The sequence below is a fragment of the Gorilla gorilla genome, chromosome 4, assembly GCF_029281585.2.
Source record: "Gorilla gorilla gorilla isolate KB3781 chromosome 4, NHGRI_mGorGor1-v2.1_pri, whole genome shotgun sequence".
In the NCBI taxonomy this organism is placed as follows: Eukaryota; Metazoa; Chordata; class Mammalia; order Primates; family Hominidae; genus Gorilla; species Gorilla gorilla.
This window is the reverse complement of record NC_073228.2, coordinates 175,865,955-175,882,486: the sequence shown is the minus strand read 5'-3', so window position 1 is coordinate 175,882,486 and position 16,532 is coordinate 175,865,955. Positions and strand designations below refer to the sequence as shown.

Sequence of the window (16,532 nt, the reverse complement as noted above, 5' to 3'; positions counted from 1 at the left end):
CGTTGCCAGGAAGCATGTTCTGGGTGGTCCTCTGGGTGCACAGGTGTAGTAGCTGTACATGCTTGTTCATTTGTCACTGTCTCATTAGCATCTTACGTCTCTACCCAGGGGTGTGTACTATTGTAATGAACAAAGAGTCAGTCTGAGGACAGGTAAAATCAAAATGTGCTTGCTCTCTACAGGGAAAATTCCCTACTGAAGATAGCTGTGCTTGAATGAGCTCAATTACAATGAGACTGCTGAGGCTTATGGTGTTGACTGTATGGTCACCATAGTTGCTGTGTCCAGAGAACCTGGTCATTTTTTTTTTTTTTTTTGCTACCTATCCTGCCTCAGTTTTAGTTATCTATTTCTTCTTCTTTTTTTTTTTTTAACTTTTCATTGTTATATGGCCTTCCAATGAAATACCTATTTCTTTTTTTTTTTTTTTTTTTTTTTTTTGAGATAGAGAGTGTCTCACTCTGTCGCCCAGGCTGGAGAGCAGTGGTGCAATCTCAGCTCACTGCAACCTCTGCCTCCCAGGTTCAAGCGATTCTCCTGCTCAGCCTCCTGAGTAGCTGGGATTACAGGTGCGTGCCACCACACCTGGCTAATGTTTTTGTATTTTTAGTAGACATGGGCTCTCACCATGTTAGCCAGGCTGGTCTTAAACTTCTGATTTCAGGTGATCTGCCCGCCTCAGCCTCCCAAAGTGCTGGGATACAGGCATGAGCCACCGCGCCTGGCCTGTTTCCTCTTAAGTAAGCTTTAGTAGCTTCTGTCTTTCAAGGAATTTGTAGATTTCATTTTAATACTCAAATTTATTGGCATTAAACATTTCCTGACTATCCTTTTAATGCCTGTAGCATCTATAGTGGTGTTCTTTCTTTCATCCCTCATATTGGTATTTTGTATTGTCATCTTCTCATCCTCCTTCTCCTCCTCCTCTCCTCCTCCTTCCCTGTCAGTCTGACTAATTATTAATTTTATTGACCTTATCAAAGAACCAGCTTTTGGTTTCATTGATTTTTCTCTTTTCAATGTTAGTGATTTCTGCTGTTATATTAGTCTTGGGTTTAAATTGCTCTTCTTTTTATGGTTTCTTAATGTAGAAGCTCATTTAGAACATTGATTTGAGACTATTCTTCAAGCACTTAATGCTATAAATTTCACTTAATGCTATAAATGGAGCACTGTTTTAGCTTCATTCCACAAATCTTTATATGTTGTATTTTCATTTTTGTTCAATACCAATTACTTTTTAATTTCCTTTGCAACTTCCTCTTTGACCCAGGTTATTTAAAAGCTTGTTGTTTAATTTTAAAATGTTTTGGGGCTCTCATATCTTTCTCTTATTGTTTTTTAGTTTGATTTCATTATGATCAAATCAAATAACATATATATATATATATATATTTTTTTTTTTTTTTTTTTTGAGGTGGAATTTTGCTCTTGTTGCCCAGGCTGGAGTGCAGTGGCATGATCTCGGCTCACTGCAACCTCTGCCTCCCGGGTTCAAGTGATTCTCCTGCCTCAGCCCCCCAAGTAGCTGGAATTACAGGCACATGCCACCACACCCAGCTAATTTTTGTATTTTTAGTAGAGACAGGGTTTCACCATGTTGGCCAGGCTGATCTTGAACTCTTGACCTCAGGTGATCCACATGCCTCAGCCTCCCAAAGTGCTGGGATTACAGGCATGAGCCACCACGCCCGGCCCATATATTTTTTAAGATTTCAGTTTTTAAAAATGTATTATGGCTTGTTTTATGGTCCGGGATGTGGTCTGTGTTGCTGAGTGTTCCATGTGCACTTGAAAAGGATGTGTATTCTGCTGTTGTTGAGTGGAGTATTCTATAAATGTCAAGTAGGTCAACTTAATTGATAGTATTGTTCAGGTCTTCTCTATTCTTACTGATTTTCTGACCACTTGTTCCACTGGCTACTGAGAAAGGAATGTTAACATCTCCAACTGTAATTGTGGATTTATCTATTTCTCATTCAGTTCTGTCAGCTTTTGTTTCACGTTTTTGAAATTATTTTGTTATTTTAAATAGTCACATTTTCTTTTATTTATTTATTTGTTTATTTTCTTTGCAATGGAAGTCTAACTATGTTGCCCAGACTGCCCTCAAACTCCTGGGCTCAAGTGATCCTCCTCAGCCTCCTAGACTTTAGCTAAGACTAAAATAGTCATATTTTCTTAGTGAACTGACTCTTCCTTTTATAATTATATAATGCCCATCATTATTCCTGATAATATTCCTTGTTCTGAAGTCTACCTTGTCTAATAAATAGCCAATCCTACTTTCTTTTGATAAGTGTTTGCATACAGTATCTTTTCCCATCCTTTCAATTTAACCTGTCTAAATCTTTATATTTAACATGGGTTTCTTGTTGACAGCATATAGTTGTGCTTTCATTTTTTTTAATCCCATCTGAAAATCTTTGTTTTTTAGTAGAGGTGTTTATGGCATTTATATTTAATTAAATTATTACCTGTTTTGTCTCCTTTGGTTTTTGTTCCTCTCTTCCCTGTTTTTCTACCTCCTTTTGAAGTATTTGAATATTTTTAGTATTATTTTTTAATTCATGAATTAGTTTATATTTTATGTGTGTGTGTGTGTTTGTGTTTAATGGTTGCTCTGGGGCATTATAATATACATACCTATCTCAGCATCTATTTAGAGTTGATATTATAATTCTTTAAGTAAAATGTACCTTTACAACCATGTAAATTTCTTGATACTTTCTCAATTTTGTTATAATTGTCATGTTTTTGGTTTTTTTTTTTTTTTTGAGGCAGTCTTGCTCTGTCGCCCAGGCTGAAGTGCAATGGTATGATCTTGGCTCACTGCAACCTCTGCCTCCTGGGTTCAAGCAGTTCTCATGCCTAGAGACAGGGTTTCACCATGTTGGCCAGGCTGGTCTTGCCTGGCCTCAAGCAATGTGCCCACCTCAGCCTCCCAAAGTGCTGGCATTACAGGCTTGAGCCACCACGCCTGGCCTATCACATGTATTATATCTACATATATTAAAAACCATACCAGACAATGTGACAACTTTTGCTTTAAATGGTCATTGAGATTTTAAAGATCTTAAGGGAAAAAGTGTTGATTATGTTTATCCAGATATTTACCATTTCTGTCACTCTTTCTTTTTTACTGAAGATACAAGTTTTCTCCTCAGCTCACTTCTTTTCAACCTGAAGAACTTCCAATGTAGCCTTTCTTCCTGACCACAAAGTTTCCTACTTTCCTTCATCTGAAAATGTCTTTATTTTACTTTCATTTCTGAAGGATAGTTTCACTAGACATACCTATCTCAGCACTTTTTTTTTTTTTGAGACGGAGTCTCGCTCTGTCGCCCAGACTGGAGTGCAGTGGTGTGATCTCGGCTCACTGCAACCTGTGCCTCCCGGGTTCAAGCAGTTCTCTGCCTCAGCCTCCTGAGTAGCTGGGATTACAGGCGCCTGTCACCATACCCAGCTAATTTTTTTGTATTTTTAGTAAAGACAGGGTTTCACCATCTTGGCCAGGCTTGTCTTGAATTCCTGACCTCGTGATCCACCCGCCTTAGCCTCCCAAAGTGCGGGGATTACAGGCGTGAGCCACCGCGCCCGGCCCTTCTTTCAGCACTTTAAGGATGATACTTCAGTGGCTTTTGGCCTCCCTAGTGTCTGTTGGGAAATCCATGGTCACTGGAGTCATTATTTTCCTGTGTTAATATGTCACATTTCTCTTAACTACTCTCCTGAATTTTTTTAGTCTTTGGTTTTCAAGTTTTATTATGATATATATGAGGGTGGTTTTCTTTTAATTTAACCTGTTTGGGTTTCATTGAGCTTTTGATAATTTTCCCATAAGTTCCTGAAACCTTCCTCTTTTTCATCTTTTTTCCTCTCTATCATTCATATTATATAATCTTTATTAATCAGTCTTCAAATGAATGACCCTCCTCTGTGATCACCATTCCACTATTGTTTTATTTTAATTTCAGACATTGTATTGTTTAGTTTTAAATTTTCTAATTTTTTAAAAAATAGTTTTTCTGGGCTGTGAACTTTCATCTTTCCATACTTGAAATATGAAAGGGCTTTACCTCATGGAGTATAGTTATAATAGCTGCTTTAAAGTTTCTTTCTGCCAGTCCCAACATCTGTGTCATCCCAGAACTGACATCTATTGATTGCCTTTTTCTTTGAAAATTGGTTCTATTTCCTGATTCTTTGTATGTAGAGTAATTTTTTATTGTTTCCTTGACATTTTATTCTATTTATTTATTTATTTATTTATTCTATTTATTTATTTAGAGACAGGGTCTTGCTCTGTTGCCCAGGCTGGAGTGCAGTGGTGCAGTCACAGCTCACTGCAGCCTCAACCTCCTGGGCTAAAGATCCTCCCACTTCAGCCTCCTGAGTAGCTGAGACTACAGGTGCACTGGCACCACACCCAGCTAGTTTTTTGGATTAATATTTTCTGTAGAGACGGGGTTTTGCCATGTTGCCCAGGTTGGTCTTGAACTCCTGAGCTCAGGTGATCCACCCAGCCTCCCAAAGTGCTGGGATTACAGGTGTGAGCCACTGTGCCTGGCTATCCCTGACATTTCAGTGTTATATTCTGTAGACTGTGGGTCCGTATTATAATCTTTTGAAGAATGTAGATGTTTTTTGTTTAACAGGAAACCCTGCAGACCACAGGTTCTGTCTGATCTTCTGTGGGTAGTGGTTTCAGTGTTAGTTTAGTTGGGTCTTTGCTTTTTTTGTTTTTTGCTATACTGCTTGGCACCTGTCTCACTCATACTCAGCTCAGGGGTGAATCTCTGTGTTCACACTCACAGTTAGGAATTTCCCTTTTCCCGCGCTCTTCTCTTTGTTTTTGAGACAGAGTCTCGCTCTGTCCCTCAGGCTGGAAGTTCAATGGTATGATCTCGGCTCACTGCAACCTACGCCACCTGAGTTCAAGTGATTCTCATGCCTCCTTCCCGAGGAGCTGGGATAACTGGCATGTGCCACCACACCCGGCTGATTTTTGTATTTTTAGTAGAGACAGGGTTTCACCATGTTGCCCAAGGCTGGTCTTGAACTCCTGACCTCAAGTGATCCACCTTCCTCGGCCTCCCAAAGTGCTGGGATTACAGGCGTGAGCCACTCCGCCTGGCCTTCTGTGCCCTTCTCTTTGGGATTCATCCCATACTCACTGGACTGCACAGGCCTCTTTTCCTGGTTCTCTGGCCAGAAACACAAGGTTTCTTACAGAGTTTTAGCCAGCTTTTCCACTGCACTACTGGGCAGGTCTGGAATTGGTGCAAAGCCAGGAGAGCAAAAGGGTGAAAAAAAAAAATAGGAAACTTATCCCCTGTACCAGTCTTGTCTGCAAGTTTTGACTCCCCTTCATGTCACCTGCTTTTGTTTGGTTTTCAGAGTCCTCAAGTAGCTGCTTTCATATTTGATGCAGAGTTTTCACTGTAATTATCAGGAGACACAGCCTGTCTTGGCTTACCTCACCATGCCAGAACTCCCTGGAATGCTCTTTTTTTGATCACAGGCGGGCCTTTCCCCCCATCAGATGCTCTTAAGAGCCCTCTGTCAATGCAGGTTTTGGGTTATTAGGCACCTGTGAAGGTGTGGGTTTCTTGGGAAGGAACTGTCTGAGGAACTCTAAGGTCCTTAGAGAGAAGTGTCATGGATCTCTTCTCCCTCCTGTTATAAAAGACAGAAACCCAATCCCAGCTGGCTTAAGAAGGAAAGAACACTTGCTGGCGTCTGACCAGGAGGGCAGCAGTGTTGCCAGGAATTCTTCTTCTCATCTCTGGGCATTGCTTCCCTGCGCTGAGTTCATCTCAGGCAGTCCCCTCCAGGGGCTGACAAGGTGACTCACCTTGGCCTTCACCCTCCAGTTTAACAACCCCAGAGGACAGCAGGTAGCTTTTCTTCAGTAGTTCCAGCAAACGTCCCAAAGCTCGCACTGGACCAGTGAGGGTCACGTGCTTATCTCTGAATCAGTTCCTGAGGCTAAGGGCATGGAATGTGCTGCTTGGCCAGCCTGGATCAGATGCTCAGCCCAGGGCCAGCGGGGGTAGGGATGTCAGTTCACCTGGACCTCAGGGGCTGACAAGGGGGATACTAAAGTATGCATTCTTGGCCAGGCGCGGTGGCACATGCCTGTAATCCCTGCACTTTGGGAGGCCGAGGCGGGCAGATCACTTGAGGTCAGGAGTTTGAGACCAGCCTGGCCAACATGGTGAAACCCCATCTCTACTAAAAATACAAAAATTAGCTAGGTGTGGTGGTGCACACTTGTAATGCCAGCTACTTGGAAGGCTAAGGCAGGAGAATTGCTTGATTCCATCTCAAAAAAAAAAAAAAAAAGTGTGCATTTTCAGCCTGGCTAGTATTACCCTAAAGGAAGCAAAATAACTGAAATATGACAATGGTTTGTCAGATTGACGATATTGTCTGTTGGACTAGTATTTCATGGGGGGAGAGGGATTAGGGAAAAACGTCTAAAAGAACTTCTGTAGGGACTGTAATTTTTTAAAAAGGTTGAGAAACACTTCCCTGCAGGAAACTAAGGTGCTGTTACCAGAAGAGGGGGGTGGATACCAAGCAGCTGAAAACAGCACCTGCCCACTCTGGGGGAGTTGGAAGCTGAAACCAGCGGCAGGCAGGAGTAGGCCAGTGCGAGGCACCTGCTCAGAGGGGCTTGGTGGGGAGCCACGTAGGGTGCTGGCCGCTGCAAAGCTGAGCCTCTTCTTTGGTTTCTCTGGCCCGGGGGTTCTGCGTTGAAGATTATACTGTAGGAAGCATGGAGAGGACCCTGACCCAGCCACTCTCTGCTGTCTCTGCTGCAGGTGAAGAACGAGGTGGAGAAGCTCCCCCGACAGCAGCGGAAGGAAAGCATGAAGCAGAAGATGGAGGAGCACACGCAGAAAAAGCAGCTTCTCGTGAGTCCCTGGCCTCAGCTGGGGAGTGCAGGGGCTGGTGCGAGACCTGGAATGGTGACCAGGCCCCCTCTCTGCCTTTGCCCAATCCCTGCCCCTCAAATACCCTGTTCTGAATACCTAAATCTGGCCTCATCCTTCATGGCCCCATTATCCCCTCCTCCATGCAGCCTTCCTCGATTGCCCTGCCTCCATCTGGAAGTAAGCTCTTCCATCTCTGGATACCCCAACACTTTACATTGACCACCCTCCCAAACCCTTAGCACCTCCTACCTTGTTTTAGGGTTATTTATTTGTAAGTCACATCTCCTTGACCAACCCAGTATATTCCCCTGCCCACTTGGCATCTTTTAAGTCTAAAGGACATCAAACTTGTGATGTCCCAGACCTGGTCCTGTTATGCTCTGAGGGGTGCCATTTTCCTTCCTTTCTGGCCCATCATTCCTGACGCCTCCTTTCCCTCCAGTCCTTCGTCACCTCCTGAAGCATGGTATGTATATTTCTTATCTCCTGTCTCTGGATCTATGAACTCGTCACCATCTCCATGATCCCCCAGCCACTGTCCAGTGGCCTCCCAGCGAGGCTTCCTGTAGCTGTTTTTCCCCTGCAGTTTCTTCTCTCCTGCCTGCGTGTGATCAATGTGAATTCCAAGTCTGATAGTAGCACGCTTCCCACCACAGCCCTGTGCCTTAAAACCGTTCAGTGGCTCCCGCATTGTCCCTAAGATAAGCGCCGCCTCTTTGCTGTGCCCTGGCCGGCCTCCCCAGCCTTCTTTTCATCCTTTGCCGGAATGCTCCTATTTTCCCCCACGAGGGGGTCTTTGTGTGTTCTGCTTCCTCAGCCCCCAAAGCAAAGAATTTTTGAGTCCATATTTAGAAATGCTTTGTATATTACCTGCTTCAGCATTCATAGCTTACTATGGTAGGAGCTGTTCATTTTCCCATTCGCAGAAGAGGAAACAAAGGCTGAGAGAGGTAACATTGCTGAGTTCACACTCAGGGAGGGGGTCGAGGCCTCAAGCTTGTGTTCTCTCCGGGACACCCTATGACCTGTCCCATTACAGCACGATTAGGAAGAGAACGCAGGACTGGTGAGGGCAGGGCACACAGGCCCTCATCCACGCAGAGGGACAGCAGATTGGCCTGGAGGAGGCAGTTGCGTGGAGAGCTTTGAAGATGTACACATCCTTTGGCTTGGATTTTCTGCTTCTAGAAATCCTGAAGGAATCTGAAAATCCTGAAGGAGTTATCACAGAGGTTCACAAACACTTAGCTACCAGAATATGAAGTAGCACTATTTAAAATAGATAAAACCTGGAAACACCCTGTTGTTTATTGGATAAATAACATCCATAGCATGAAATATTTTCAGCCATTCAAACACATGTGATAGAAGATCACATTATTTATTTATCTGAGACGGAGTTTCAAAACTGGGAGTTTCATCCCAGTTTTTTTTTTTTTTTCTTTTTTGAGATGGAGTCTTACTCTGTTGCCCAGGCTGGAGTGCGGTGGCACGATCTCAGCTCACTGCAACCTCTGCCTCCCGGGTTCAAGCAATTCTCCTGCCTCAGCCTCCCAAGTAGCTGGGACTACAGGTGCCTGCCATCACGCCTAGCTAATTTTTGTATTTTTAATAGAGTCAGGGTTTCACCATGTTGGCCAGGCTGGTCTCGAGCTCCTGACCTCAGGTGATCCGCCTGCCTCAGTCTCCCAACGTGCTGGGATTACAGGCATGAGCCACTGCACCTGGCCAGAAGATCACATTATAACATGGAAAGATTTTTTAAAATTGTGGTAAAATAGTCATAACATAAAGTTTACCATCTTTACCATTATTAAGTGTACAGTGTAGTGGCGTTAAGCCTATTCACATTGTGCGGCCATCTCCGCCATCTATCTCCAGAACTCTCTCGTCTTGTAAAACTGAAACTCTGCACCCATCAAACCGTAATTCTCCATTTCTTCTCCTCCAACCCTTGGTAACTTTATTCTGCTTTCCCTATGAATTTGACTACTCTAGGTACCTCATGTAAGTGGAATCATAGAATATTTGTCCTTTTGTGACTGGCTTATTTCACTTAGCGTAATGTCCTCAAGGTTCATCCATGTTGTTGCATGTGTCAGAATTTCTTTCCTTTTTAAGGCTGAATAATATTCCATTGTGTGGATATAACACATGATGTTTATCCGTTTATCTATTGACGGACACGTGGGCTGTTTTCATCCCTTGACTGTTGTGAATAATGCTGCTGTGAACTTGGGTGCACACATATCTCTTTGAGCCCTTTTTAATAATTTTTGTAACACAGCAATAACAATAGCTCTAGATACACTTGTATAGACATACCTACCACAGCTGCCAACTCTGGGGATAAGATGAGCGGAGAGTTTTACTAATTCCATGGTTTCTAAATTTTTTTATTTTAATTTTTTTTTACCCTTTATTATGGAAAATTAAAAACACAGGAATAGGGAGGCCGAGGCGGGCGGATCACTTGAGGCCAGGAGTTCAAGAACAGCCTGGCCAACATGGTGAAACCCCGTCTCTACTAAAAATACAAAAGTTAGCCAGGTGTGGTGGTGTGCACCTGTAGTCCCAGCTACTCAGGAAGCTGAGATGGGAGAATCACTTGAACCTGGGAGGCTGAGGTTGCAGTGAGCTGAGATCACGCCATTGCACTCCAGCCTGGGTGACAGAGCAAGACTCTCTCTCAAAAAAAAGAAAAGTAACATAGGAATAGGTATAATGAACCACCATAAACCTGTCACCTAATCTCAGTAATATCACCTCATGTCCACTCATTCACTCCCTGACCCCAAGGTATTCTTTTTAATCAAATCCCAGACATCATATTATTTTACCTGTCAAACATCACAGAAATAACTACCATACCATAAACACACCTAGCAAATTCAACAATAATTGCTGAACAACGTCATGTTGTCAGTATTCCAGTTTCCAATCACTCCTGTAATCCCAGCACTTTGGGAGGACAAGGCAGGCAGATCACGAGGTCAGGAGTTTGAGACCAGCCTGACCAACATGGTGAAACCCCGTCTCTATTAAAAATACAAAAATTAGTCAGGAGTGGTGGTGCTCACCTATAATCCCAGCTACTCAGGAGGCTGAGGCAGGAGAATCGCTTGAACGCGGGAGGCAGAGGTTGCAGTGAGCCGAGATCGTGCCGCTGCACTCCAGCCCTGGTGACAGACCGAGACTGTTCTTTGATCCAGGATCCAGATGAAGCCCACATGTTGAAATTGGTTGATGCATCTCTAAGTCTCCCTTAAATTTCTCCTCCACCAATTTCTTTTCTGTTCCTGAATTTTCTTCTCTGATCACACGGGCTTTTCTTCCATAATAGGAAGAGACATGGAGGTGCCCAAGCCGGCTCTGGATAAAGGCCTGTCCTCCTCTCTGCCCACAGGACCGGGACTTTGTAGCCAAGCAGAAGGAGGACCTGGAGCTGGCCATGAAGAGGCTCACCACCGACAACAGGAGGGAGATCTGTGACAAGGAGCGCGAGTGCCTCATGAAGAAGCAGGAGCTCCTTCGAGGTGGGGGTGTGCGAGTGGCAGCGCTGTCTTGGCCCAGAGTCGCTGTGGACATCCCAGCCCTGGGAAGTGGGGTGGGCAACAAGAACCTCCCAGGCCTTCTCCATCCCCAAAACTGAACATCATTCTTCATGGGGAAACCTGGGGAAAAGTCGCACTTGAAGTAAGGAATGAGCCAAGGACACCAGTTGTCACCAAGACTATTTGAGATTATTCCAGAAGTCAAGAGAAGAAAAGAAGGGAACAGGCATAGAGTAGGTTAATAAGTGAGCTGGGTTTACGGGAGGTGGAGAGAGCTTGGCGTGGACTGAGCAACCACTCTGCCAGGCCATGTGCCAGTCCATTTTTCTACCTTTATCTCATCAAATCCTCACCTAACACTGTGAGGCAGGGCCTAGGTTATCCCCATTTCTGTAGATGAGAAAACTGAGGCTTGGAGAGTTACTATTCTTTGGCCAAGTATCTTAGTTCATTCAGGCTGCTATAACAAAATACCACTGACTGGGTGGCTTATCAACAACAGACATTCATTTGCCACACTTCTGGAGGCTGGGAAATCCACAGTCAAGGTGCCAGCACATTTGTGGTCTGGAGAGGACTTACTCTCTGCTTCATAGATGGCACCTTCTCACTGTATCCTCACATAGCGGAAGGGAGACTAGCTCTGGGGTCTCTGGGTTTTTGGGGTTTTGTGGTTTTTTGGGTTTTGGGGATTTTTGTTTATTTATTTATTTATTTATTTATTTATTGAGTCAGGGTCTAGCTCTGTAGCCAAGGCTGGAGTGCAGTGGCACAGTCATGGCTCACTGTGACCTCTGCCTCTGAGGCTCAAGCAGTCCTCCGACTTCAGCCTCCCAAGTAGCTGGGACTATAGGCACGTGCTACCACGCTTGGCTAATGTTTGTGTTTTTTGTATAAATGGGGTCTTCTATGTTGTCCAGGCTGGTCTCAAAGTCCTGGGCTCAAGTGGTCTGCCTGTCTCGACCTCCCAAAGTGCTGGGATTAGAGGCATAAGCCAACGTGCCCAGCCTGGGGTCTCTTTTATTAATAAAAAGGCACTAATTCCATTCATGAGGGTTCCACCCTCATGACCTAATCACCTCCCAAAAAGCCCCATCTCCTAATACCCTCACCTCAGGGGTTAAGATTCCAACATACACATTTGGGGAGGGGACACAAACGTTTAGATCATAGCACTGAGGTTGCACAGTTAATGGGTGATAGAGCTGGGCCTTGGATGACAATATCAGGAAGCCGGGCCTACCCTGGTGCTGTTGTGAGTTCAAGGGATTTGTGGGCTGATTGAGGAAAAATAAATGACCACAAGATGGCAGTAGCATACAAGCAGCTTTGCTTGGGGGGCATTTTGACAAGTTGACACGCTGAGGGGGTCCCTTACAGAATGAGGCTTTCTGGAGATGATGGTGCGGGCCACCATCCAGCAGGGGAAGAGGGCAAAGGAACTCTTGGGCAAGAAGGGGACTGAGAGGGGGCTCACATGTCTAGATGATGTCGTTCAGCGTGGGGAGCTCAGACGGGGCGTCTCTGGGTCAGAGAACTGCAAAGGGCAACGGTGGCTTGGGGTCTTTATGGAGCCCTTGGGTCTTTCATCTCTATGGCTGGCAGATGTTAGGTGCAGTTTCATGGGGTATGCAAAGTAGGCAGGCTCCAAATGGCTAAATATCTGCTTGGTTTGAGCTTTTTTTTTTTTTTTTTGAGATGGAGTCTCGCTGTCTCACTGTGTCATCCAGGCTGGAGTGCAGTGGCACAATCTTAGCTCACTGCAACCTCCACCTCCCAGGTTCAAGCAGTTCTTCTGCCTTAGCCTCCTTCATAGCTGGGATGATTACAGGTTTGCGCCACCACGTCCAGCTAATTTTTTATATTTTTAGGAGAGATGGGGTTTCACCATGTTGGCCAGGCTGGTCTTGAACTCCTGAGCTTAAGCAATCCACCTGCCTTGGCCTCCCAAAGTGCTGGGATTACAGGTGTGAGCCACTGCGCCATTCTCCTGCCTCAGCCTCCTGAGTAGCTGGGACTACAGGCGCCCGCCACCACGCCCAGCTAATTTTTTTTTTTTTTGTATTTTTAGTAGAGACGGGGTTTCACCGTGTTAGCCAGGATGGTCTCAATCTCCTGACCTTGTGATCTGCCTGCCTCAGCCTCCCAAAGTGCTAGGATTATAAGCATGAGCCACCGCGCCTGGCCCTGTTTGAGCTTTTTTATGTAACTATATACATTTTTTTTGTTTTTGTTTTTGTTTTTTGAGACCAAGTCTTACTCTGTCACCCAGGCTAGAGTGCAGTGGCACGATATTGGCTCACGGCAGCCTCTGCCTCCCCTGTTCAAGCAATTCTCGTGCCTTAGGCTCCTGAGCAGCTGTGATTACAGGTGCACACCACCACACCTAGCTAATTTTTATATTTTTAGTAGAGACTGGGTTTCGCCATTTTGCCCAGGCTAGTCTCAAGTTCCTGGGCTCAAGCAATCTGCCCACCTCAGCCTCCCAAAATGCTGGGACTACAGCGTGAGCCACTGTGCCTGGCTGGTTTTATGTTTTAAAAATAACAAGAGGATGGGTACAAATTTGAGTTTGGTGCCTGTGGACTTTTGACGGTCCAGGCCTGCTGTGAGGAAGTAAACAACACGAGGCCAATGTCCCAGGGCAATTTTTGGCTCATTTATAAAACAGGCCTCAACCAGGCCTTTGATGACCAGTGCAGTTAAGCAACATAAACCTCTTATTATTTGATGTGGATCAGCAAAACGGGGTTCTTGAGTTTTCAATATTCTGAATAGAGCACAGTTGTTTTAAGAAAAGCCCTCACTTCCTTTTCCTATCCCATGATGTTGGTAAGAACCGCCCTATTTACAGAACTGTGGTTCTGATTTTGGGGTGGAAGCCAAAATCACTATTCTGATATACCAAAAGCAGATACCATTTTGCACGGAACAGGAATGCAGTGAAATAAACAACATTCGCACTGAGCCAAGCATAATCTCCTGTCTCGAAGGGCGTGAGAGTCTCCCTTTGACCCCAGGTCCCCACCCGGCTGCTGTGCACAGGAGTGGATTAAGAGACCTCCAGTGTTAAGATGCCAGTATCTTCATTGTCTTCATGACGCATGCCTGGGACGTGCAGGAGACAAGGAGGATCTCACCCATTTTTCAAAGGAGGAAATAGTGACAAGAGGCCATCCTGTCTTCTTCTTGGGGTCTCCATCTGAGCTCTTCCCAGGTGCCCATCAGGAAGGTAGAGATGCAGTGTGGAAACCTTGCACTTCAAAGTTTCTCCCAAGGACGTCCCCTCCCTCCATGGTATAGCTGTGTCCATCTGGCAGACATGGCAGCTGATGCCTAGAGAACCTCTCCATTCCTAATCCCACCGATGGAGCTGGGTTCCAGCCTATAGCTGCAGTTTCTGTGGCTCCTGACTTTGAACACTTCCTGCTATACCATGCTCCTGGGAGCTCTCATTCCTTAGGCTTAAAGACAGTTTCTAGGCCTCAGCTCAGATCAGCCAACATGGTCTAATGAGGTAGCACATGTGGCGATTCCTGAGCCCAGCAGGTTGGTTATCATCTCCAGCATGAGGAGGCCAGGCAGAAGTGGGGGGCAGAGGGCCTGTCGGGTCTCTGGTTGTCAGCACCTCACCAGCTCAGTGGCATGTCCTCTGCAGACCGGGAAGCAGCCCTGTGGGAGATGGAAGAGCACCAGCTGCAAGAGAGGCACCAGCTGGTGAAGCAGCAGCTCAAAGACCAGTACTTCCTCCAGCGGCACGAGCTGCTGCGCAAGCATGAGAAGGTGAGGCTGCCGGCGGCACGGGGCTCGGATCTGCTGCCGGGCCGACCTGGGAGAGCCATGAGGCTGTATGTGATGGGGCACCTCTTGGGTGCACACTTTGGACGACAAGTGCCCCCAAGAGGAGCCAGGGCTGGCTGCAGTGAGGCCTCAGGAAGTTCTCCAGGGGTGTCCTGCTTCAGCTCAAGGGACCAGGAATAGGGGAAACGATGCAGGGAAGCCGATGGCCCAAGTGGCTCCCTCACTGACTCTGTTACTTGCTGTGTATGTCTTTCTTTTCTTTTTTTTCCCTTTCTTCTTTCCTTTCTTTCTCTTTCTCTTTTTCTTCTTTCTTTCTTTTCTTTCTTTTTCTTTCCTTCTTTCTTTCTTTTCTTTCCTTCCTTCCTTCCTCTTTTTTTCTTTCTTTCCTTCTTTCTTTCTTCTTTCCCTTCCTTCCTTCCTTCCTTCCTTCCTTCCTTCCTTCCTTCCTTCCTTCCTTCCTTCCTTCCTTCCTTTCTTTCTTTCTTTCTTTCTTTCTTTCTTTCTTTCTTTCTTTCTTTCTTTCTCTTTCTTTCTTTCGAGATGGAGTCGCTCTCTCACTCAGGCTGGAGTGCAGTGGCGCCATCTAGGCTCACTGCAACCTCCACCTCCTGGGTTCAAGCGATTCTCCTGCCTCAGCCTCCCGAGTAGCTGGGATTACAGGTGCTTGCCACCATGCCTGGCTAATTTTTGTATTTTTTTTTTTTTTTAGCAGAGTTGGGCTTTCACCTTGTTTGCCAGGCTGGTCTCAAACCCCTGACCTCAAGTGATCTGCCCGCCTTGGCCTCCCAAAGTGCCAGGATTACAGGCATGAGCCACTGTGCCTGCCCGGTGTGTGTCTTTCTTTTGCGCTTTTTTCTCTTTCCCCTCTTTTTGTCCTCCCTTTCCATTTTGTCTTGATTTCTCTCTTTCTTGTGCATTCCCTCAATAGTTTTAGGTCTCCACTCACCACCTCTGCTGGGAAGCCTTCCCTGAACTCCCCAGAGCTGGTGAGGGCCCCTACTCTGTGTGGCCAAAGCACCCTCTCCTGCGGGAATTGTCTGTCTCAGTTCAGCCTCCATAGTGGGACAGTGACAGACAGACCAAGGTCTGGATGCACAGCAGCTGTGTATAATTCCAGTTTCTTATCTAAATGCAGTGATGGAAGTCAGTATAGGGCCATGAGAGTTCAGAATAAGGCTACCCAACCAAGTGAAGAAATCGGGGAAGGCTTCTTGGAGGAGGTGATGCCCATGCTGAGCTTTGAAATACAAATAGGTGTTAGGGGAAGGAAAAAATTCAAATCTATCAGGATTTTTTAAAATATAAATTCATATCTGCCATCACTAATGGTAAACCATCCCCTTTCGTGTACATTTTGCTTTGAGATATTAGCTAATGATGGCATGCCATCATTGATTAGATGAAAAGGCATTTAGAAGGTAAGAATCCAAGATATTATTAACAAGAATTTTTAAAGTGAGAACAAATAATGTTATTAGTGTAGAAGCAAAATAACACCAGCCTTGATCTGCTGAACATTGTGGGCTGCGTTGGTCCTGGGCCCCTGAGTGGAGTGTGGGGACCTTTAGCCTGTGACCACGCTCTGAGTCCAGAGTGCAGCTGCCCTCAGCCCCTCTGGATATTCCTCTCCAGGAGCGGGAGCAGATGCAGCGCTACAACCAGCGCATGATAGAGCAGCTGAAGGTGCGGCAGCAACAGGAAAAGGCGCGGCTGCCCAAGATCCAGAGGAGTGAGGGCAAGACGCGCATGGCCATGTACAAGAAGAGCCTCCACATCAATGGCGGGGGCAGCGCAGCCGAGCAGCGCGAGAAGATCAAGCAGGTGGGGGCCGGGCCTGCAGGGTCTGCAAGTGTGCCGGGGTGTAGGCAGGGCCAGGTTTGGCGGGGCCTGGGCCTTATACAGTTTTGGAGAATATGAAGCAAGATGCAGGCTGGCTCACATCTGTAATCCCAACACTGAGAGGCCGAGGCGGGCGGGTCACTTGAGCCCAGGAGTTTGAGACCAGCCTGGGCAACACAGCAAAACCCCATCTCTACAAAAAAATAATTTTTTAAAAAAATTAGCCAGGTGTGGTGGCTGCTTGGAAGGCCGAGGTGGGAGGATTGCTTGAGCCCGGGAGGCAGAGGTTGCAGTGAGCCAAGATTGAACCACTGCACTCCAGCCTGGGCAACAGAGCGAGACTCCATCTTAAAAAAAAAAAAGGAAAGATGCACTCCGACCCACCCGCCATAAG

The 16,532-nt window shown here is 45.9% G+C and overlaps 1 protein-coding gene across 1 annotated transcript in view; it reads left to right on the top strand.

The window, feature by feature from the left end:
• The window catches only part of STK10 (serine/threonine kinase 10), a 144,340-nt gene that overhangs the window by 116,244 nt on the left and 11,564 nt on the right, over positions 1 to 16,532 (top strand). The window contains exons 13-16 of the mRNA XM_019027991.4: positions 6,831 to 6,923; positions 10,351 to 10,480; positions 14,157 to 14,281; positions 15,932 to 16,120. Coding sequence (XP_018883536.3) covers positions 6,831 to 6,923; positions 10,351 to 10,480; positions 14,157 to 14,281; positions 15,932 to 16,120 — 537 coding nt within the window. The remainder of the gene's footprint in view (positions 1 to 6,830; positions 6,924 to 10,350; positions 10,481 to 14,156; positions 14,282 to 15,931; positions 16,121 to 16,532) is intronic.